This window comes from Phycodurus eques, chromosome 4, assembly GCF_024500275.1.
Source record: "Phycodurus eques isolate BA_2022a chromosome 4, UOR_Pequ_1.1, whole genome shotgun sequence".
NCBI lineage: Eukaryota > Metazoa > Chordata > Actinopteri > Syngnathiformes > Syngnathidae > Phycodurus > Phycodurus eques.
Genome location: NC_084528.1, coordinates 2,297,294 through 2,320,366, shown reverse-complemented (window position 1 = coordinate 2,320,366; position 23,073 = coordinate 2,297,294). Strand labels below are relative to the sequence as shown.

Sequence of the window (23,073 nt, the reverse complement as noted above, 5' to 3'; positions counted from 1 at the left end):
CGGGGATTGAACCCGGGTCCTCAGAACTGTGAGGGTGACGCCCTAACCAGTCTTCCACCGTGCCGCCACTTATGGTTATATGATATTTAATTTTTTTCTTTTTTAATCTGCAAATTTCAACAATTCTGTTTTATTTCTGTCAATATGGGGTGCTGTGTGTACATTAATGAGGGGAAAAAAATTTCATTATTTTAGCAAATGGCTGCAGTATAACAAAGAGTGAACATTTTAAGGGGGTCAGAATACTTTCCGTACCCACTGTACTTTTTCAGACAGGGCCATGTAACTTTGAACAGTTTTTTGCCCCCTTAATAAATAAAATTATTGAAAAACAACATTTTAGGGTTACTTGGGTTATATATGTCTATTTACATTTGTTTGATGATCTTAAACTGGGGAAACTGCACAAATATACAAATTTGAGAAGGGGCCCAGTAATTTTTCACAGCCCTGCATAAGTTGTTTATATCAAGCGTTTAGTTTTTTTTTTTTTTTTATAAACGTATAAAACAATCCAAAACTCCTGTGCTGAATAGACAATGGACATCCATCTTGATAAATGACGTGACGTTCACGATGAAGTGCGCGTGTCACACAGCTGTTCTGATTAAATGTAATGCACTTTAAGTATACACCCGATCGGAATAGATCACGTCACATCTAAAAATTCGACCAGAGATCTTCGGAAAGACAAACAAGTCTCCATGTTAACCCGGCTACTGTGTGGTTGGTCCACAGAAGACGAGCCCTTCACCTGCCATTCAAATATACGTTGATGTTCGCTGTAGTCAACTACTGATTGAATAAGATACAAAGATAAGTTAACCGTGTGGTCGCCTCGGTAACACGCTCTCTATTACTGTCCATGTTTTTTGTTTTTCGTTCGTCTTTGGAGACATTACACGACATATTTACACAAGGGAAGACTTGCTAAACATTAGGGAGTCTACTCCGGACTTTCTTTCAGAATCAGAATCATCTTTATTTACCAAGTATGTCCAACAAACACACAAGGAATTTGTCTCCGGTAGTTGGAGCCGCTCTAGTACGACAACAGACAGTCAATTGACAGAGAACACTTTTGAGACATAAAGACATTGAGAAAAAAAACAGTCACTGAGCAGTAAAGGGTTGCTAGTTATCTGGTAATGCCGGGACATTTTTGTACTGACCTGAGTCCATATTTTGTCTTCGTCATAAGGGGTCTTTGAGCCATGCTTTGTCTGGTCCCTCACCTATGACCTGTTTGCCATGGGTGACCCTACCAGGGGCGTGAAGCCCCAGACAAGTTAGCTCCTCGGATCATTGGGATATGCAAACCCCTCCACCACTATAAGGTGACGGCTCAAGGAGGGGGAGTCTACGCTGTCCTTTCCTAAATAGGGAATCTGTATTTTGGGTTATCATAATGTAGAATTACTTTACATGTTGACAGCTGGCTGAAGGAAATGTGTAGTGTGTATCACATGCCAATGTGATTTTTTTTAATTTTTAATTTTTGTTTCCTACTAACACTCTCATCGTTTTTATCTTTTTCCAGTTCTCTGATAATTACTACCGTGCAGATCTGCTTGAAGCACTGACCAACTCTTTGACCCCGGCCATCAGCATCAACAATGAGACGCGCACAGTGGACAATTTAAATGCTGATGTGCGTCTAATCTTGGAGGAGATAACCAGATTTCTTAACATGGAAAAACTATTGCCAAGCTACAGAAGCACGATTACTATCAGGTAGGTGCTGCCTCATGCATTTGTGTGCATGGGTGCTTATGTTGGGGCTGTACGATATATAGTTTGAGCATCATCATCTCAATTTATGTTTGCGCAATAGTCACTGTGATGTTGGTAGACTTAATTAATATGCATTAAATCAACTGTAATATTACAAAAGACCAGCAGAGAGACTTGTTTGGACACGCAAATAGGATTAGCGCTGACGTTACGGTAAATTATAACCTTTCAAGCAACGCGGAGCAGCCCAGACTGTTATACTGTATACTAATCTCCTTGTATGATAACTATGAATGAGGACACGGGAAACAATGTACACCAGCTGTGTTTCCTGTATCACTCTTCTGTGCTACTCTATGCTATGGCTACTCTGAAGAGACAACTAAACTAAACAAATGCACTCAAATAAAGAAACATGAATGCATATTATGCTAAAACAGATTTGATTGTCAAACAAAATTGATTGTCAAGCAAGTGGTCATGACAATACAGTATAACTGGGCATGAAAAGTAATTATTTCAACTTCATGTCTGTAGTGTTAGCTACTCAATGCTACAGTGCATTTAAATATTGGTAGACTTGACACACAAATGACTCAGTATACTTTTTTTGCATAATTTATTTTCTACTTAAACAACTATAAACTGCCCAAACAACATCATCGTCAACCCAAGCAATCATATACGGTTGCACTTGCGCTCCCACATAAACACAACAGCTATAACACCCCAAAATTATGTTCAATTGCTAATATGATGAAAAATCGCTAATTTATTAGGGGAGAAGGCTGCAAGATGTCCTCGTCACTCGCTCAAGCCAAGGAATCATAAAGTTGCACTTTCTCATATGAACACAACAACAATAGCAGCCAAAAATGATATGCAATTGTTATTTAATATGCGACAAGATTGGGAATTAATTATGCGGTCATTGATTAAAATGGTATGAACACGTCGTGATGACCATCTGTGTTGCAGTTGCAGTCAGCTGAGCCTCATGACAAAAAGCCTTGAATATATCAGAAAATCAAATGCCTGTGTTCAAATCAAATGCCAAATCAGTTGGGCTTCTGGCACTGACGTCACTAGATAATGATATTGTTTCTTTTTTATTTTACTTTCATTTTGTATTGAAGTTAATTTCTTGGTTTACGTAATTTTGCTTGTTGGATTTTTGTTTAAATAATGGTATTTATACTAGATTTATTGTCAGAAAGAAAATAAGCTCCAAGGGTTTTGGAGCTGCACACACAGATAGGCAATATGGTATGGTATGCTTTATTGTCAATCTCCATTATGTGTCTAACATACAGAGGGCTGACATTTCTTTCTCAAGACCCCACAAACAAAAACAAAACAAAACAATAATTTCTTTCTTCTCCATATATTGCTTATCTAGTTAAATTTTTCTTTATTCATTGAAGTTTTTTCCAACTGTTACTCTTTTTTTCTTAGTTGTCTTAAAGCCATTCGCCAACTTCAAAAAAATGGTCACATCCCGAGTGAAGCATCACTCTTCAGGTCATATGCAGAGTATGGACACTTTGTTGATGTTCGTGTTGCTGCATTAGAGGCTCTGGTGGACTACACAAGAGGTAAGATATAAACACATTGATAGCAGTTATCATTTGATCAGCTTTGGAAAACTAGTGGAAAATGCAAATTTTACAAAGTATGAGTTAAGAATAGCCTCTTGGCTTCTACAATAAATTCCCCATTTCTGTAGCAAAATTAGTACAATAAATAGTGAACAAAAGAACAAAAAATACACTCAACAAGAAAAGCGGTATTGTTGTCATGTATTTCTTTTACGACCAGTTGAGCCTGAGGTCTCGTTTGCAGTGGTTACCTGGCCAAGCAGTCAGCAGCATTTTTGTTTTATATTTGGGTTTCAGATCAAAAGATGACTATGACACAAAAGTTCAGAATTCAAGCTTTTATTTTGATATTTACATCTAGATGTGTTAAACAACTCAGGACAGCGCACCTTTTGTTTGAAGCGACCCACTTTTCAAGTGAGCAAAAGTATTGGAACATAAATGATTAAAGTGAATAACATTTAATATTAATATATATAATAATATATATATTAATACACACACACACATATATATATATATTTAATAGTAACACAACCCTTACATGCAACAACTGCATCAAGCTTGCCACCAAATGACTTCACCAGACTGATGCATTCTTCATTTGAAATGTTTTTCCAGGCCTTTACTGCAGCCTCTTTCAGTTCTTGTTTCTGGGGGTTTCTCCCTTCAGTCTCCTCTTCAGGAGGTAAAATGCATGCTCTTTTGGGTTAAGGTCCAGTGACTGAGACCTTCCACCTTTTCACCCTGATGAAGTCCTTTGTTGTGTTAGCAGTGTGTTTTGGGTCATTGTCTTGTTGCATGATGAAGCTTCTCCAGATTAGTGTGGATGCATTTTTCTGTAAACTGCCCGAAAAGATTGTTTTGTACACTTCAAAATTCATTCTGCTGCTACCATCATGAGGTACATCATCAATAATGACGAGTGAGCCCGTTCCAGAAGCAGCTATGCAAGCCCATTACCTCCACCATGCTTCACAGATGAGTTTGTGTGTTTTGGATCATAAGCAGATCCTTTCTTTCTCCATACTTTGGCAGAGGTTAATCTTGGTCTCATCAGTCCATAAAACTTTGTTCCAAAACCTTTATGGCTCATCTCTGTACTTTGCAAAAGCCAATCTGGCCTTCTGATTCTTTTTGCTGATGAGTGGTTTGCATCTTGTGGTACGGCCTGTATATTTCTTCTCTCGAAGTCTTCTTCGAACAGTGAATTGTGATACCTTCAACCCTGCCCTGTGGAGGTCGGCAGTGATGAACACTGACTGGTGTCTTTGGATGTTTCTTCACAGCTCTTACAATGTTTCTGTCATCAACTGCTGTTGATACCCTTGGCCGACTTGTTCGATGTCTGTTGCTCAGTACACCAGTAGTTTCTTTCTTTTTCAGGACATTCCGGAGTGTTGTATTGGCTATGCCCAATGTTTGTGCAATAGCTCTGATCTATTTTCCCTCTTCTGTCAGCTTCAAAATGGTTTGCTTTTCTCACATAGATAGCTCTCTGGTCTTTGTGTTTGCTTAACAGTAAATGCAGTTTTCACAGGTGAAACCCAAAGCCTAAATCAAGCACTATCTAATGTTTGGGCAGCCGTGGCCCAGTGGTTAAGATCATCGCCTTCCACCGTGGGGGACCTAGGTTCAAGACCCCGACTCGACCGTCCGCCAACATCCCCCGGACTCATGGCTGTGGTGTCTTTGAGCAAGACACTGATACCCCGAAATGCTCCCCGGGCACTTCAACTGCCCCCTGCTCCAGTGTGTTCCACTACCTATGTGTATGTGTTCACTGTGATGCGTAAAATGCAGTGAACAAATTTCGTGTGCACGCATGCATGTTCATCACAATAAAGGTGATTATTCTTCTTCTTCTTTAAGCAATTGATCTAAAAGGCAACACCTGAACAACAAGAAACACCAATCAGTCACATGTTCCAATACTTTTGCTCACTTGAAAAGTGTGTGGGTTCAAACAAAAGGTGCTCTGTCCTGAGTTGTTTAACCCATCTAGATTTAAATACCATGAAACAAAAGCTGGAATGCTGAATTTTTGTCTCATATTCATCTTTTGATCTGAAACCCAAATATCTTCAGTATATAACAAAACTAAAGGAATTGACCTTGCTGGTCCAATACTTTTAGCGGGGACTGAATCACAAAAACAGTGCATAGCATGGTTTTACATTAATTAATGAAGTACAGCATTTGTAAATGCATTAACAATAAACACAGGCACTGTCAAATGGATTTCTTTAAATAGATCGAAAATGTCCAAATGAAACAAGATGTGATAGTTTTCAGGTGTTTGCAGAGTTTTCCAAGCGGAAGCCACAGCCTAACTAAACACTTTTACCCATTTCAGTCCACACTGAAGAATAGTGTAGTGAAAATTAAGGGTCGTTTGAGGACATACTTATTTAATGTCGAGATCAAAAGTAAAATGCATTCTATATCCAGTCTCATGAGCAAACTGAAAATTGAACCAATGTCAGTTTTAATATCTATACTGTATATAGTTGGATACCACCTGCTTTCTCTCATGCAAATATGAAATACTGTTGTAAATGGCTACTAGACTTACTGCGGGTTCGTTCCCTGTAACAGAGGTTGTGATTAATTTTCATCCACAAAAAACCTGTGCCACTCAAAGTAAGAAATCATGTAAAAAAGCATGCATATTAAAAAATGTTCTATCGGCCATGAATATTGGGACATCTACTTCTCATCTTTTTGGCTCAAATGTGGCGTGGCGCAAAGGGGTAAGCATACGCTCTGAAACAGCATGGTTGCCGGTTCGTATCCCCCTAGACCCAGAGCAGATGTTGTGTCTCTGGGCAAGACACTTAACCCACATTGCCTACAAATGAAAGTAGGGCAGTAGATGTTTTGTGGTAGTCGGAGGGTCCAGGGTAGTTGTGGCCACTGCTTACCACTACCAGGGTGTCACTGAGGAGTAAAGGAATAATGCATGAAATTGTAATGTGTCTTTGAATGCCTAGAAAAGAGCGATATAAGTGTAATACATTATTATTATTGAATGAAATTAACAATATGTGCTTTAACTGCAGACTTTAAGCTTTAATTTGAGGGTATTTGCTGTACATCCAAATCAGGTAAACTGCGTAGGAATTACAGCAGTTTGTACAGTGCTGTGAAAAGTATTTGCCCCTTCTCAAATTTTTTTTTTTTTTGCATTGTTTGTCCACTTTGTTTATGATAATCAAACAAATGTAAATGTTAGACAAAGATAACCCACACTGTAAAATGCAGTTGGTGATTTTATTTATGAAGGATGAATCATAATCAAATCAATTAACTGTAGCTACTCACATTTTTAGAGAAGCTGTGTTCATTTTCACTTACCACAACCAATTATTACCATTAGACCTTACTTTAAATAGTTTTTTTCCCCTTAATAAATCAAATTGCCATTTAAAACTGCATTTTATTTTTACTTTTTATCTTTGTCATATATTTACATTTATTTGTTGATTTTTAAATAAAGTGGGGAAACTATGCATAATTAGAATTTGAGAAAAGGGGTAAATACTTTTTCACGGCACTGTATACTCGATGTCCCTCCCACCTTTTAAGGGACCAAAAATAATGGGACAATTGCTGCTCAGTAGTTACATGGCCATGTGTGTGTCATTGCCTCATTATCCCATTTACAAGGAGCAGATAAAAGGTCGAGATTTCATCTCGTGTGCTTTTTGCATTTGGAATCTGTTCCTGTCAACTCTCAATATGAAATCCAAAGAGCTGTTACTATGAGTGAAAGCCACCATTAGGCTGAAAAATCTTAACAACCCCAACAGAGAGATGGCAAAAAGATTAGGTTTCACAGTCCGGACTACTGATGAAGTTGAAAGTTCTCACTTTTCATTGTAAATATTAAGATAAGTATTGTAAGTCCTTCAGTGAGTCAGTCCTTATTGTAAGACGATTTATGAACGCGCACTTCGGTATGAATAATTACCCCACTATGCATTGTGCACTTAACACGTGAGTAAAACTGTATTCTTAATGTGTAAATAAAAAAGTAACAACAATCAAATACACTATTTACTAAGGAAAATAACAAACATAGAGTGGCAATAGTGAAATTGTGCATTTATTTGCACTTTTATGGTAGTATACCATCACTGTGCATTGTACAATAAATAATCACCTCCCAATCGCTTTCTTCTGGTTGCTGAGATTTGAGTGGTATGCATTTGTTTTTCCAATCAACAGCCACAAATTAGCACTTGGTGAGAGACAACGATGTCGCAAAAGTAACTATTGCTGTTTGAAGACGTATATGTAGTCTGATTACTTTCCCGGGAAAAGTAACGTGTTACTTTGCTAGTTACTCAAAATGGTGGCATTTTAGAGTCATGTGTAACTTTGTAATGCATTACCTGCATCACTGGTCAAAGACAACAATCAAAAGCGAAGACTTCACCAATTAGAAAACCTCTCATTGAGCCGTCACCTTATCGTGGTGGAGGGGTTTGTGTGTCCCAATGATTCTAGAAGCTAAGTTATCTGGGGCTTCATGCCCCTGGTAGGGTCACCCATGGCAAGCAGGTCCTAGGTGAGGGACCAGACAAAGCGCGACTCCAAAAAAACCCTATGAAGGAAAAAAATCAAATAGATCCAGGTTTCCCTTGCCCGGACACGGGTCAACGGGGCCCCCCTCTGGAGCTTTGCCTGGAGGTGGGGCCTGGTGGCACCCATGGGGCACGGCTGGGCACAGCCCGAAAGGGTAACGTGGGTCCCCCTTCCCATGGGCTCACCACCTGTGGGAGGAGCCATAGGTGTCGGTTGCAGTGTGAGCTGAGCGGTGACCTTGGCAATTCGATCCCCGGCTACAGAAACTGGCCCATCGAGTTTGTGTTTCCATCGCACATATTAGTTCTTGGTCACTTAAGCAAATGAGGCTGATGTTGCTCAATACTGACACCTACTGGACCTAAAAATACTGGTATTTCAAGTTAATACTGGTATTTCAAGTTAATGTCTTATATCTTAATCTACATTTCAAATATTTTTGATAGCTTTAAAAACTAACCCTTTATCCAGGTGAGGCAATTGCGAACTGAGTCTCATTTGCAATGCCAACCTGGCTGCAGACAGTCTTTGAGGTAGGGACTTTTATTAAATCCAGGTACGACTTTACGATATGCAATTGGCATTGAGTGTGTGATGAGTCTATTGATTGAGTTTTGTGGTGAGGGGAATGTAGTCACTAGTTGTAGCCCCCACTGCTGTTGTACAGTCTAATGGCAGTGAGCACAAGTGAGTTCCTGAAGCACTCAGTTCTGCTCCTGGGTGGAGTGATGCGCAGACATTTTTTTTTGTTCAGAATCAGAATACGCTTTATTTACCAAGTATGTCCACAAAACATACAAGGAATTTGTCTCCGGTAGTTGGAGCCACTCTAGTATGACAACAGACAGTCAATTGACAGTTAACACTTTTGAGACATAAAGACATTGAGAAAAACAGTCACTGAGCAATAAAGGGTTGCTCGTTATCTGGTAATGCCGGTACAATACATTTTTTTTTTTTTTTTGACAATTTTGCAAAAAGATGCAGAGTCCTCTAGCACTTAGAGCAGTTTGAATGACTAATATTGCAATAGCCCAGTGCAATGACCATTGTGCAAAGGGCGCCGAGACTTCAAGGAATGTATGCGGTTTAAAATGACTAGTAGTGCGATAATCTGGGATAATGTTGATTGTGCAAATGTTGCAGATACTCCTCAGTCAGTGTGCAAATGGGGCAGATGCTTCTCTGGTATGAGTGGCCAGTATTTGTTAACAGCAGATATGCAAATAGTGCAGCGTGGCGAGACTACTACAGTGAGTGCACAAGTAATATATAATTGGCCCAACAGAAATGTGACAACAAACTCAAGACAAAAAAAGTGGCAGCATGTTGCAATGGAATTGTAGGTTAGCTGTTTAAGAAATGGATTGCAAGAGGGAAGAAGCTGTTGGAATGTCTGCTAGTTCTAGTTTACATTGATCGGTATCCCGTACCTGAGGGAAGGTGCTGGGAGAGCCGATGACCAGAATGTGGAGGGTCCGAGAGGATTCTGCATGCTCTTGTCTTAGTTCTGGCAGCATGCAAGTCCTCAAGGGTGTTTAAAGGGGTACCGACAATCTTTTCAGCAGTTTTGATTGTCCGTTGCAGTTGGAGTTTGTCCTTTTTTGTAGCAGCACCAAACCAGACTGTGATAGAAGAACACAGGACTGATTCCATGACCGCTGTGTAGAACTGCCTCAGCAGCTCCTGTGGCAGGCCATGCTTTCTCAGAAGCCGCAGGAAGTACATCCTCTGCTGGGCCTTTTTGAGGACGGAGTTGATGTTGCTCGCCCACTTCAGGTCCTGAGAGACTGTAATTCCCAGGAACTTGAAGGTCTCGACGGTTGACACAAGGCAGCTGGACAGCGTGAGGGGGAGCTGTGGCGAAGGATGCCTCCTGAAGTCTACGATCATCTCTACAGTCTTGAGCATATTCAGCTCCAGGTTGTGTAGGCCGCACCGCAGCTCCAGCCGCTCCACTTCCTGTCGATATGCAGACTCGTCACCGTCCTTGATGAGGCCGATGACAGTGGTGTCATCTGCAAACTTCAGGAGTTTGACAGCCGGGTGCGTTGAGGTGCAGTCGTTCATGTAGAGAGAGAAAAGCAACGGAGAGAGGACACAACCTTGGGGGGCCCCCGTGCTGATGCTGCGTGTGGATGAGGTGGTCTCCCCCAGCCTCACCTGCTGTGTCCTTCCCGTCAGGAAGCTGTAAATCCACTGGCAGATGGCAGGTGAGACGCTGAATTGGAGAAGCTTGGAGCAAAGGAGTTCACGGATGATGGTGTTGAACGCTGAGCTGAAGTCCACGAACAGGATCCTCGCGTAGCTAACCTGCACTGTCGAGGTGTTCTAGGATGAAGTGCAGTCCCATGTTGACTGCATCATCCGCACACCTGTTCGCTCGGTAGGCAAACCGCAGGGGGTCCAGCAGGGGACCTGTGACGCTCTTGAGGTGGTCCAGCACGAGACGTTCAAAGGACTTCATGACCACAGATGTCAAGGTGACAGGCCTGTTGTCATTTAGACCCGCGATTGTAGGATTCTTGGGGACTGGAATGATGGTGGAGCGTTTGAAACAGGATAGTACTTTGCACAGTTCTAAAGATCTTTTGAAGATCTGTGTGAAGACTGGAGCGAGCTGGTCCGCGCAGACTTTGAGGCAGGATGGGGACACATGGTCTGGGCCTGCCGCTTTGTTAATCTTTTGCTGTTTGAAGATGCGTCTCACATCCTGTTCGTGCATGGTTAACGCAGAAGTCAGAGGTGTGATTGTGGTCGGTGGTTCGCCTGGGTGGGTGTGGAGTGTGAAAGTGTTCTTTTCAAATCTGCAGTAGAAGGAATTCAAGAGATTGGCTCGTGTGCTATTGTTCTCAGCTTGGGGGGATCCTCGCTTGTAATTAGTCAGCGATTGGAATGCATGCCAGTCTGATTTAGAGTCGTTAGCGCTAAACTGTTTTTCCAACTTTGCTACATAGTTCCTCTTTGCAATGTTAATTTCTTTAGTCAGCTGGTTTCTAGCTCGATTATACATGGCCCTGTCCCCGCTATGATATGCATCCTCCTTGGCTTGGCGAAGCTGCTTAAGTTTGGCAGTGAACCACGGCTTGTTGTTGTTGCATGTGCGAAATGACTTTGTTGGTACACACACCTCTTCACAGAAACTGATATAAGATGTGACAGTGTCCGTATATTCATCCAGGCTGCCAGCTGAATTTTCAAAGACACTCCAGTCTGTGCAGTCGAAACAGCTTTGAAGTTCAATCTTTGCTTCGTTGGTCCACTTTTTCACTGTTTTCACTGTAGGCTTCGCACATTTAAGTTCTTGCGTGTATGTAGGTATTAAGTGAATTAAGCAGTGATCAGACGAGCCCAGTGCTGCACGAGGTTTGGCACGGTATGCGTTATTTAGCGTAGTATAGCAGTGGTCTAAAATTTTATTTTTCCTGGTAGGACAGTCGATTTTGCTTGTATTTAGGGAGTTCGTGATTGAGTTTAGCTTTGTTAAAGTCCCAGAGAATAATGAGGGGTGAGTTTTTTTTCAATTTCGGTTACTTTTCGGCGAGCTTTAGCAGTGCGGCGTTCGTGTTAGCTTGAGGCGGAATGTAGACACCAGCGAGAATGAATAATGCAAACTCACGAGGCGAGTAGATTGGCTTACAGTTCAAAAACAGCGACTCTAAATGCGGGCTGCAGTGTGTGCTGAGCTCCGTGACGTCCGTACACCATGTTCCGTTGATATAGAAGCATATCCCGCCACCTTTTGTTTTCCCCGATGATTCCATGTCATGGTCTGCCCGGTGAAGATGGAAGCCGGGAAGCATGATGGCGCCATCGGGTACAGCCTCACAAAGCCAAGTCTCCGTAAAGCACAGGGCGGCGGAACGTCCGAAGTCTTTACTTGTCTTTATCAGAAGATGAAGCTTTTCCATTTTGTTGGGTAGGGAGCGTAGATTCGCGAGGTGGATCGACGGAAACGCCAATCTGTATCCTCTCTTGCGGAGTTCACCTGGATGCCGGCTCGCTTCCCTCTGTGGCGCCGCCTCCGCCTCCATGCGCCAAAGACTGCGGTCACTGCTCTAGTGAGTAACTCAGGGAAAAAACAAAGCGGATTTGCGAAAGTTGGTGAAAGCAAGTCCGGAGTAGCCTCCTTGATGGTTAGCAATCCTCCCCATGTGTAAGTGAGTCGTGTAATGTCTCCAAAGACGAATGAAAAAAAACGGCTGTTAGGAAGATCTGTATCCCTTTTATGCCGGAACAGTTTTACTGTGTCACTGTGGAATTTTTAAGCTTCCGCTGTGGTTTCTTAGTATTATAATTGAAGTTTATTGATAATCAGAGGCGATCAGTCGAACAGAACAAATATTCTAGAGGGGAGAGAGAAACAAAAGACAAAGCACTAATTGTAAACAGGATGAGAGAAGTTAGCCATTACATAATCTACAACAATGAAACATTAAATGAGTGTTGCATGGGGCTGTAGTGCTACACCCTGTGAGGGAAGGACAGGACACGATAAAAGAGGACAAGGACAGGAGAAGAAGCATGCAGGACAATCATGCACAAAGCACAAACAGGAATGATGGGTTGACTAAACAACCTACCCATCTGCCACAGCTTATCGTCGTGAGGGTGAGAGGAGTTGTCCAATATGGACCTGATTTTGTCCTCTCAGGCACAGTGTCTCGGTTGTCAAGCTCTAGAACAACCAGAGCGGGCCTTCCCCTCCAGCTTGTTGACCATGTTGATTTCACCAGTGTTGACGCCTCCCCACCAGCACACCACCGCTAAGTGTGCTGTTCACCATAGCTTGGTCGGCAATATTCAGGAGTAGGTCTGTCACCATTATAATTTTTTGAGGACAATATATTTTCCCCAAAAGTATCACGATAAACGAGAATATTGTTGATTTTGTAATGCCTCTGAAATCATGAAAAATAAGACCGACCTTTATTATTTTATTTTATTTAATTTTTTTGCTTTCAGTATTGTTTTTATAGTTGTTATTATTATAACATCCTTTCTTGTTTTTAAATTGTTTTTCTTTACTCTGTAAATTGAATTCTGGGTCTGAAATAAAGAATAACGAGCTGCAAGACTAGCCTGGTTTATATGGAACCTTTTTATCCAATTATTCAATCAGTTTAGAAGCCCACACCGAATGAAAATGTTCTATATAAACACCACAATCAGAATCACCCGAATCCGAATGGAATTTCATTCCGTTTCACCGGGGTGGAATATTCCTTTTGCAAATCCAATCAGAAGTATTTGCCGTCATTCAGTAGAGCCGTGAAAAGCTCCCCCCCCCCACCCTCAATCTTTATTGAACACATTGAAAAGAGCTAGGAAAAGCTCTGTAAAAGAGCTGGGAAAAGCTCTATCTGACGTCTCGACGTAAATGCGTGGTGACGTCGTATGAGATGGAAATCTTGTTTTTAACAACTTATAGGGCTGTGAAAAAGTATTTTCTAATTCATATAATTTTGCAGGCGGCACGGTGGCCGACTGGTTAGAGCGTCAGCCTCACAGTTCTGAGGGCCCTGGTTCAATCCCCGGCCCCGCCTGTGTGGAGTTTGCATGTTCTCCCCGTGCTTGCATGGGCTTTCTCCAGACACTCCGGTTTCCCCCCACATCCCAAAAACATGCATGACTTGGAGACTCTAAATTGCCCGTAGGCATGACTGTGAGTGCGAATGGTTGTTTATTCCTATGTGCCCTGCGATTGGCTAGCAACCAGTTCAGGGTGTACCCCGCCTCCTGCCCGATGACAGCTGGGATAGGCTCCAGCACGCCCGTGACCCTAGTTAGGAGAAGCGGCTCAGAAAATGGATGGATGGATATAATTTTGCATCGTTTCCCCACTTTAAGATCATCAAAAAAAATATATCAGACAAATATAACCCAAGTGAACTTAAAATGTTTTTTTTTTTTTTAAATTATTTAATTTATTTAGGGAAAAAAACTATTCAAAGTTACCTGGCCCTGTGTGAAAAAGTAATGGCCCCGTAAACCTAATAACTGCTTCGGCCATCCTCAGCAGGAACAACTGAAATCAAGCGTTTTCTATAACTGGCAATGAGTCGTTCACATCTCTGTGGAGATATTTTGGCCCACTCTTCCTTGTAAAAATTGTTTGAATTCAGCAAAAATGGAGGGTTTTCAAGCATGAACAGCCTTTTTAAGGTCATGCCACTGCATTTCAATCGTATTCAAGTCTGGACTTTGACTAGGCCACTCCTAAACCTTCATTTTGTTTTTTTAAGACATTCAAAAGTTGACTTGTTGCTGTGCTTTGGATCGTTATCCTGCTGTAGAACCCAAGTGCATGTCAGTTTGAGGTCACAAACTGATGGCTGAACATTCTCCTTTTGAGAACAAAAAATCACATCTATAGTCATCTGCAGGCTTCTACATGTATTTATAGATTACTTCATTAGAGAAACATCCGAGGAGGCTTCAAGATATATATATTGCCAGCACCAGTTGGAGTTTACTCAAAAACTAAAGCATAAAACAGAGAATGGCATGTATTTGAAACAACAACAAAGCCACCATCAAGCATACGATGGAAAACGCCATAGTTACACACACAATAATATGGATCCCCCTGGTGCCAAGGTATGGGAAAAATAAAATTCATTGATGATCTGTTCCCTCAATTTCCTAATCTGTTCCCTTAGTTTAGTAATATTTTCTATTTACTCATCTGCTACATCAGTTTAGTAATTTCTTCTCTCAATTTACTAATTTGTTACGTCAGTTTAGTAATATCTTCCCTCAATTTAGTAATCTGCAGCCTCAATTTACTAATCTGTACCATCAATTTAGTCATCTGTTCCCTCAATTTATTTAAATGTACCGTTAGTTTACTAATATGTACCCTCAAGATGTGGACAAGAGATCCATTTTACGCCAGGAAAGTCACGGAGATGCGTCTGCAGAAGATACGAGCCATTCGTGGAGGATTCACTCAAAAGCCGATTTGCTTAATAACATTATTAAAGAAGAAATTAAGGTCATGTGGGGGTCCAAATGATGTTAGTGTGTTTGTACAAAATACTGTACTGTTGAGTGTAAGTGTTCTTTTTAAAAGACATGAAAAACAAAAGATTTTGGAACTTAGCCACTGACGAAGCGACAGACAGCCTGCTGCTTGAAAGGAGCACAAGAGGGTGGTGGTCAAGCGAGTGTGGGGGGGGGGAGAGAGAGAGAGTGTGTCTTTTAAAGGCACAAGCAACAAGTGCAACCTGTGTGCGTGTGTGTATCTTTGCTTGATTAGACTTCATAAAACCAGTTAATATCTTTACATTCTCTTTTCTGTTTTTATAACTATTTTACAATATACTGCTATTTCTTTTTTTTTATGTATTAAAAATGTGTTTTTTGGGTTGATTAATTTGTGTTTTGAGATAGGAGCATGGTCACGGAACGAATTAAACTTATATCTCAAGGCACCACTAGTTATTTTTACATACAAAATAATAATGACAGTCTTTCTTGATTTCACTGAACATAAATTAGCTACTTGTTTTTGTGTGGGGGGGGGGGGTGGGGGGGGAGAGAATTTCTAGACTTCACTTTACATAATTTGTATATTTTAAAAAAAAAAAAGTAAAATAGAAAGTAGCTCTCTGCCTCACACAACCTGGTGGGACAACAGATATGAAGAAGACGGGGGCTCGTCTCATTTCAATATATTAGCACATTCCTAGTTCCTACCTCCTCGCTCCTCTGTTTACATGCTAGCGCCTCCCTCCAGAAATTCCATTGAGGAGACAAGGATATTGGTCTATCCCAAGTCCATCTTCACCAAGGTGGACAGCACATATTTGGAGTGACTCGTAAATATGTAAAGTGTTGATGTGTTGCTTATGTAATAAGTTGAATGCAAAAATAGTGTAAAACCAACAGAGCGTTTTTCTTTGTGCCCAACTGCATTTGACAAAATTACAGCCTTCAAAGAGATTGGGGTTTTGGTGGTTGGGGCGTACGTAGTAACCAGGAGCCAGTATATTCAAGTCATTTTCATATCAAATACTGCCCCAAATAGAACACTCAGCAAAATATGTATATTCAAACTAAAATAATGACAAAAAGAGAAGATTAACTATTTAAATTCAAGTTCTGCTCTGTTTCCATTCCAGCTGGCGCATACCCATTTTCATACCTCACCATCGAGGAGGTTTGAAACTTCTGCAGACGATACATCCTATGTCCCTTGATTTAAGCTAGTCCATGGAAGCTCCTTGATCCTCGAACCTCGCTCCTTGATGCGCATATAAGACAATTGAGACGCTCCTTAATATGGTGGCGTGAGAAAAACATCCGGTTCACATTGTGTTTTGAGGAGCGAGGAACAGTTGTGGGAATAAACAGAAACCACGCCTCCTCAGTTGACCCGCCCCAGAGTGGAAGCAAACGGGCAACACTGTGTTTATTCATTTGAAGTACCACCCAAGTGATTGTGTGGAAAGCACAAAAATGATAGCGCAGTGAGCACAGCCTGTCACTCACTGCTGGCAGCACACACAGCATTAGCAGTTAGCTACTGGTAGCAGTTAGGCCACCAGACCCAAGCAACAATCAATCGTTACATCATTATTCAGGTGGTTTGTAAAATGGCAAAATTAGTTCATCTGTATTGCTATTAAAGATGATACACATTTGAAAGGAGCAATGTTAACTGAGTATGTAGCATCATAACTGGGGAATATTTTTTATAATCGAAATGTCTTCATTATCTCTGAGAGAGCAGTTTGTTTATTTTGTATCTTGTACCTCCAAAAATACTCTGGACTTCAAACTAGTGCACTCTTATATTTTTCTACATGTGTTGCACAAGCAACCGATTCCTCGCCTCGCGATATCCGGTCCACTTATGTATCTAAGGGTTCCTGGTGGATTTTGTATCGATTCTGGAGTCTGCTAATAGAACAGTCGTATCTCTTGCCTTTACGAACATATATCGTTCTCCACACTAACTTTAATCTGATTACTGATTTACAAGTAGTAAGATGCTATATTGCTCATTACCTCAAAAAGCTGTGTTTGTTGAGTAACGCGTGAACAGCATAACTGAACAGGAGCCAATCTTATTAATTTTTAAAACGTTTCCAAACCAAGTTTCCTGAAATGTGTCTTTGTGGTCACGCGAATGCTGCCATCCATCCATTTACCTCTGCTTATCCGAGGTCAGGTCACAGGAGCAGGGAAGCCAAGACTTCCCTCTTCCCACGCACTTCATCCAGCTCTTCCGGGTTGATACCAGGCGCTTGCCATCGAGCCCCACCTCGGGGCCTGGCTCCAGAGTGGGGGCTCGGTGACCCGCACTCGGGCAAGGGGAAAAGTGATTCAATAATATTGATCTTTAAGGGGCGGGGGTCTTTGAGCGGTGCTTTGTCTGGTCCCTCACCTAGGACCTGTTTGCCATGGGAGACCCAGCCCGGAGCATAAATTCCCAGACAACTTCACTCCTAGGATCACTGGGACACACAAACCCCACCACCACGATAAGGTGACGTCTCCAGGAGGGGTGCGAATGCTGCAACTTACCCAAAACTTTCTCTTGTTTTACAGTCTCAACCAAAAGTATTGGAACAGCAAGGTCAATTCCTTTTTTTGTTGTATACTGAAGAAATTTGGGTTTCATTTCAAAAGATGAATATGAAACAAAGGTGAATGTGAATAAATATACAATGAACCAACCAAGTTTGAGGCATTATTTATGGAATATTCAAAGGGTGAGTTAAAAAAAAGGTTCGTTATTTTAAAAATCACTAAACAAACAAAGCAAATCGCAAATCACTAAACTAAGCACTACAATCTGAATCCAGTAACAATAATTTTAAGGAGAAATGGGAATTGGTGCGGTGCCCTGGAAGTGCAAAACAATATCACAAATTGTGAAACACTTTTACATTTCAGAAAACAAATTTACAAAAGCAGAAACACTTTTACATTTCAGAAAACAATGTAACAAAACATGTTAAGAGATGCTAAACTGGATTAATACTTGTCCAATATTTTCTGTCTCAGAACAATTAAACCAGACTGAATAGACTTATTTGTTTCTGTATTCAAGTTGTAAGTGAACTGAGACAGGTGTGAATTTGTTTTTCTGTGCATCATAAATAAATAGGCGGCACGGTCACCGACTGGTTAGATCGTCTGCCTCACAGTTCTGAGGAGCGGGGTTCAATCCCCGTGTGGAGTTTGCATGTTCTCCCCGTGCCTGCGTGGGTTTTCTCCGGGCACTCCGGTTTCCTCCCACATCCCAAAAACATGCATGCTAGGTTGATTGACAACTCTAAATTGCCCATAGGTGTGAATGTGAGTGCGAATGGTTTATTGTTTGTAAGTGCCCTGTGATTGGCAGCTCAGAAAATCGATGGATGGATAAATAAATAGTTACAAAAAATGTCTCTAAATTATAGATATGGTATTTCAAAAATAACAGCACCTTTAGGAAAGGCAAAGAAGAAGAAGAATCACCTTATATTGTCATGAACATGCATGCATGCACATGAAATTTGTTCTCTGCATTTAACCCATCACAGTGAACACATACACGTCAGTGGAACACACTGGAGCAGCTGAAGCGCCCGCAAAGCATTCTTTGCCAGTAACCATCCATCCATCTATTTTTCATACCGCTTATCCTCACTAGGGTCACAGGCGTGCTGGAGCCTATCCCAGTTGACTCTGGGCGAGAGGCGGGGTACACCCTGAACTGGTCGCCAGCCAATCGCAGGCCACACATAGACTAACAACCATTCACACCCACATTCACACTTATGGGCAATTTAGAATATTTAATTAACCTACTATGCATGTTTTTTGGAATGTGGGAGGAAATCAGAGTACCCAGAGAAAACCAACACAGGTGCAGGAAGAACATGCAAACTCCACACAGCCGAGGCCAGATTGGAACCCAGGTCCTCAGAACTGTGAGGCAGATGGCCAGTATCCACTGCCCTGCCATATATGAAAATGACTGCCACGGGGTAATCAGAACAAACATTAGCCTTGACCCAATAACTAGATTCATTTAAAATGTATTCAGAAAAAAGGGTACCATATTTGATGATTTTAGTACTAAAAGAACAATAGTCAAATACAAAGTGTGTTTACATATGATCAAAGTGAATTGAAGAAGAAAGTGGTTTTCGCTGATCTGCAGATTTTTGTTTGTTTGTTTTCTTTTTTGTTTTGTTTTTTTTTGTGTGTGTGTGGGGGGGGGGGGGGGGGGTCAACAACCCTGAAAACGCTTAGTGCCGGTTTATCTCCTCTTATTCAAGAATGTTTTTGGGTTCAAGAAAAACAAATTGGGGATTTTTTTATTTTCTCTTTTGCAATGCAATTGTAATTGGCGGCAATTATCTGTGGGTTTTTGCTATTTGTGGTCCGGTCTTATTCCCTGCAAATACCGAGGTTCCACTGTATAGTCATTTGTTCATGTTGTCATTTATTTTGCAGTTGAAAAGAGTTCAGTTGAGCTACAGTGGCTTCTCAACCTGGTTCAGAATGACCCAGCTCCTTATGTCAGGTTAGTAAGCATACAGGCTTTCTGGATATACTGATACTGTGGGACAGGGGGTCCTCAGTTTACAAAAGTACGTTTTAGATGGATGGAAGCTGTAACATGCCATGGTCATTCACTAACCTACTGTAACGCAGTAGTAAATTCATGTTAGTGATTTGTCCCCTCACGTTTTGTAAAATAATTAACATGGGCTTTGTGTTATATAAGGTTACTCCTAATCTGAATACCTTTGCCTTGCCTCTATGTCCTGTCTTAAATCCACTTCAGTGATCCACTCTATTTCATGAGGCTTACTGCTTTCAGACCTGACAAACTACCGCAATTTATCAATTACATGAATTTTAACTTTTGACTTAATCTCTGTAATTATCCGCGCAGTTTCACCTGCACTCATGACTCTCCTCGTCGCCACCTCGCCTTGAAAGATACAATTTGGCATCTTATTCTTAGCAGAAAAATATAGTAATCTCACCTCATACATTTGGTAAGTCACCAAATATCTTGAGGATACAAAGAACATGCCTAAAAAGCCACTGTTTAAAAGACAACCCACAGTCAGAGTTTTATGAAATAAATTCACAAATGCCAACCTTAGCCAGTCTCGTCCAAATAAAAAAAAATCATATGCCAGATTTCCAGCACCACGCCGGAGTACTAAGCGATGTGTTCGAAGACGCAGATTGATTGTACTTTATGTGGCCCTGCTAATTTTTGTGCGTCTGAGAGGCGGGACGCACATCAAACGAGATCCCTGTATATATTATCTGTGTGTGTGTGTGTGTGTGTGTGTATATGTATATATATATGTGTGTGTGTGTAATTTAATATGCTATGCGAATGTGGGGTTTTGTGTTTTTATGCTGCATTAGTAACCAAAGACTGTTTTATGTAGATTTTAACATTTTCACCATTTGTTGTTCTGTCAGACATAAGATCCTAGCCATGCTTTGTAAGAATCCACCCTTCACCAAGACAACAGAATCAACTATATGCAATGAAGCTCTGGTGGACCAGCTTTGGAAGCTTATGAACTCAGGTGAGTCACAGACACGTGCTTGTCGACCTGCTTGTCTGTCAAAAGACTTTCTCCACTTCATGCATTCATATACATCAGAGGAATGAACAGAGGCAGTTGTTAAGGGCATCAGAAATTGAGCAGCGGCTTTGACAACACTTTCTGGCAAGTGGACGGTTAGGATTTTATAATATGTATATTTCTGAAACAGAGAGAGGTTTGAAGCTATAATGTGGACACGTGAAGGAGATTGGAGCAGCGGGGGGAGGCATGATATGTGATGTGATGTGTGTGATGGAAGCTAATTGTTGATTGATGATGGATTTGCAATTTAGAAAATGTCACTAGAGTGTACAGTGGTTTGTTGGATAGAATTAAAGAGGTAGAAAGTCCGGTGGGAGTAATGATTTGTTAACTAGGATAAGAGTCGGTTAGGTTGTCTGTGATTTGCATCTGTGTTGACCGTATTTGAAATGTAATGGGATTCAGGGGGCTTATTAATTTAGCAGTGTAGAGCATGTCCTTATAGTAAAGAATGGGAATATTGCTTTGCGTGTATGGAATTTAAGTTTAAACCAAGCAGCAGAGTGACTGAAAAAGTGTGCGTTTATAGGTGAACAGTGGTCCAGAAGATTGTAGTCCAGTACTGTCGTGTGAGAGGACTTCATCAGGGTTGTGTAAGTAGTTAATGCTTGGCAGACTTGTAATGGGGAGACCAGTTCAGGGCTCTACAGTGCAACCAATTTGGGCGCACGTGACCTCATTTTTCAACATTGCGCTTAAAAAAGAAAGAGAGGTTGCACTGGCGCGCCACACGAAACGGCTCTTAGATCCGGTTGTTTTAAGTAAACAACAGGAGCCGTCTCCTGATCGGTAGCTGCGTTTTTTCCGCCTCCCCTTCTCTCTCACTGGGCACTGTGCAGAGGGGAGAGGCTTCAGGGTGCAGAGGTGCATACGCGCTGCATTGTGTAGGCACGTGATAGGTCATTGCACTGGTTTTTTTTACACATACAATTACACAGCATGCTTCGCACAAGAGTTGAGTTGAGAGGAGGCAGGGAAACAAGAATTAAGAGTGCAAGGGTAGACTCACAAAAGAATGAAAGGAATACTAGTAAAGAAAATGAATGAAAGCAGGGAAAGAAGTAAAATATTGACACATTTCAATTTTATTGACAATTCAAAGGCAAAGTGGAGGGGTCACCAACACGGTGCGATGTGTCTTAATTGCTATTCTAAATTTACATTTTAAAAAAAAAATGCTATTTTGCTATTTTTAATTTGGTGTAAAATTGGAAATGACATTATTAAAAAGTTCAAAGGTCATATTGTAGTGTGTGACCAAACCGTAGTGTTGGTAGAAAGAAGCTAGTAGGCACAACAACATTGAGCTAATTTAAACCCCCAAAAAACATGGCAGACAAAAGAACGGAAACATAACTTTCACAGTGAATGGGAGGACAAGTTCTGTTTTTACTACAGTGAAAAAATGCTTCATGTCTCAATTATGCAGCGACTATGGTGACGCCAAAGCAGCACAATGTGAGAGACATTTCAGAATGTGCCACACAAGCTTCCATGCTTACTACCCATTAGGCAGCGCACTACGAGCTGGAAAAAGTCAGTGAGTTGATGGCAGCTTTGTGCAAACTGCAGTCTTTTTTTCACGAGATCGGTAAAAAACGCCCAAAAAATAACAAAAGCCTCATTTAGAGCTACACACTTCTCTATGAAGAAAAATAAGGCATTTTCAGATGGGGAGTTTTTCTAAGAAGCCATGATGATAATTGCAAAAACAGTACTTAAAGACAATCAGTCTGGAACCGATGTAATCTCCTCTCTCTCCGATGTCCAATTGGGGGCAACTACTATGGTTAGAAGAGTGTTGGCTATTTCTGAGAACTTGCCTGATCAGCTGGACCGGGATCTGGCGAAGTGGAGGTGGTTTAGCATCCAGTGTGATGAGTCTGTGGACAGCAGCAGTACAGCACAGCTAATGGTGTTTATCCGGATGGTGTTTGATTTCTCCACAAAATAACTTTTGACAGTACTGCCCTTAAAGGCAACTACAAGGGTAGTTGAAATCTACAACCCAGTGAAGGATTTTTTTTTCGTAGAAAAGAGGTACCGTTGGAAAAACTGATATCGGTGACTACAGGTGGGGCTCCAGGATTCATTGATCACTGTAAAGGTGACACACACAGTTCCCAAAGTTTCTGCATTACCACTGCATCGTTCACCAGTAGGCGTTATGTCCAACAGTGATCGGGCTTTGAGCAATTGATGATTCCCGTCGTGAAGATCATAAACCGTATTCGCTCCAGAGCTAAACAGCACAGAACATTCAAGGTGCTTTTGGAGGAGCTGTCAGCTGAATATGTGACCTGTTACTACACACGGAAATCCGATGGCTCAGCATGGGATGATTTTATTTTAATATTATTTATTTAATTTTTTCCCACTTTTGAGAGAAATCAAAGTTTTCATGCAATCCAAAGGCGAAGACACTTTGCTGCTGGAGGATACTGAGTGGGCACTTGACCTCACATTTTTAACAGGCATTACTGTGAAACTAAACCATTTGAACTGTGATCTGCAAGGCAAACGAAAGA

General features: G+C 41.2%; 1 protein-coding gene across 5 annotated transcripts in view; it reads left to right on the top strand.

The window, feature by feature from the left end:
• taf2 (TAF2 RNA polymerase II, TATA box binding protein (TBP)-associated factor) overlaps positions 1–23,073 on the top strand; it is a 184,384-nt gene that overhangs the window by 144,437 nt on the left and 16,874 nt on the right. For all 5 annotated transcript variants that reach the window (XM_061673613.1, XM_061673614.1, XM_061673616.1 and 2 more), the window contains 4 exons: positions 1,541–1,734; positions 3,190–3,329; positions 19,380–19,449; positions 20,373–20,482. In XM_061673613.1, the coding sequence (XP_061529597.1) occupies positions 1,541–1,734; positions 3,190–3,329; positions 19,380–19,449; positions 20,373–20,482 (514 nt within the window). The remainder of the gene's footprint in view (positions 1–1,540; positions 1,735–3,189; positions 3,330–19,379; positions 19,450–20,372; positions 20,483–23,073) is intronic.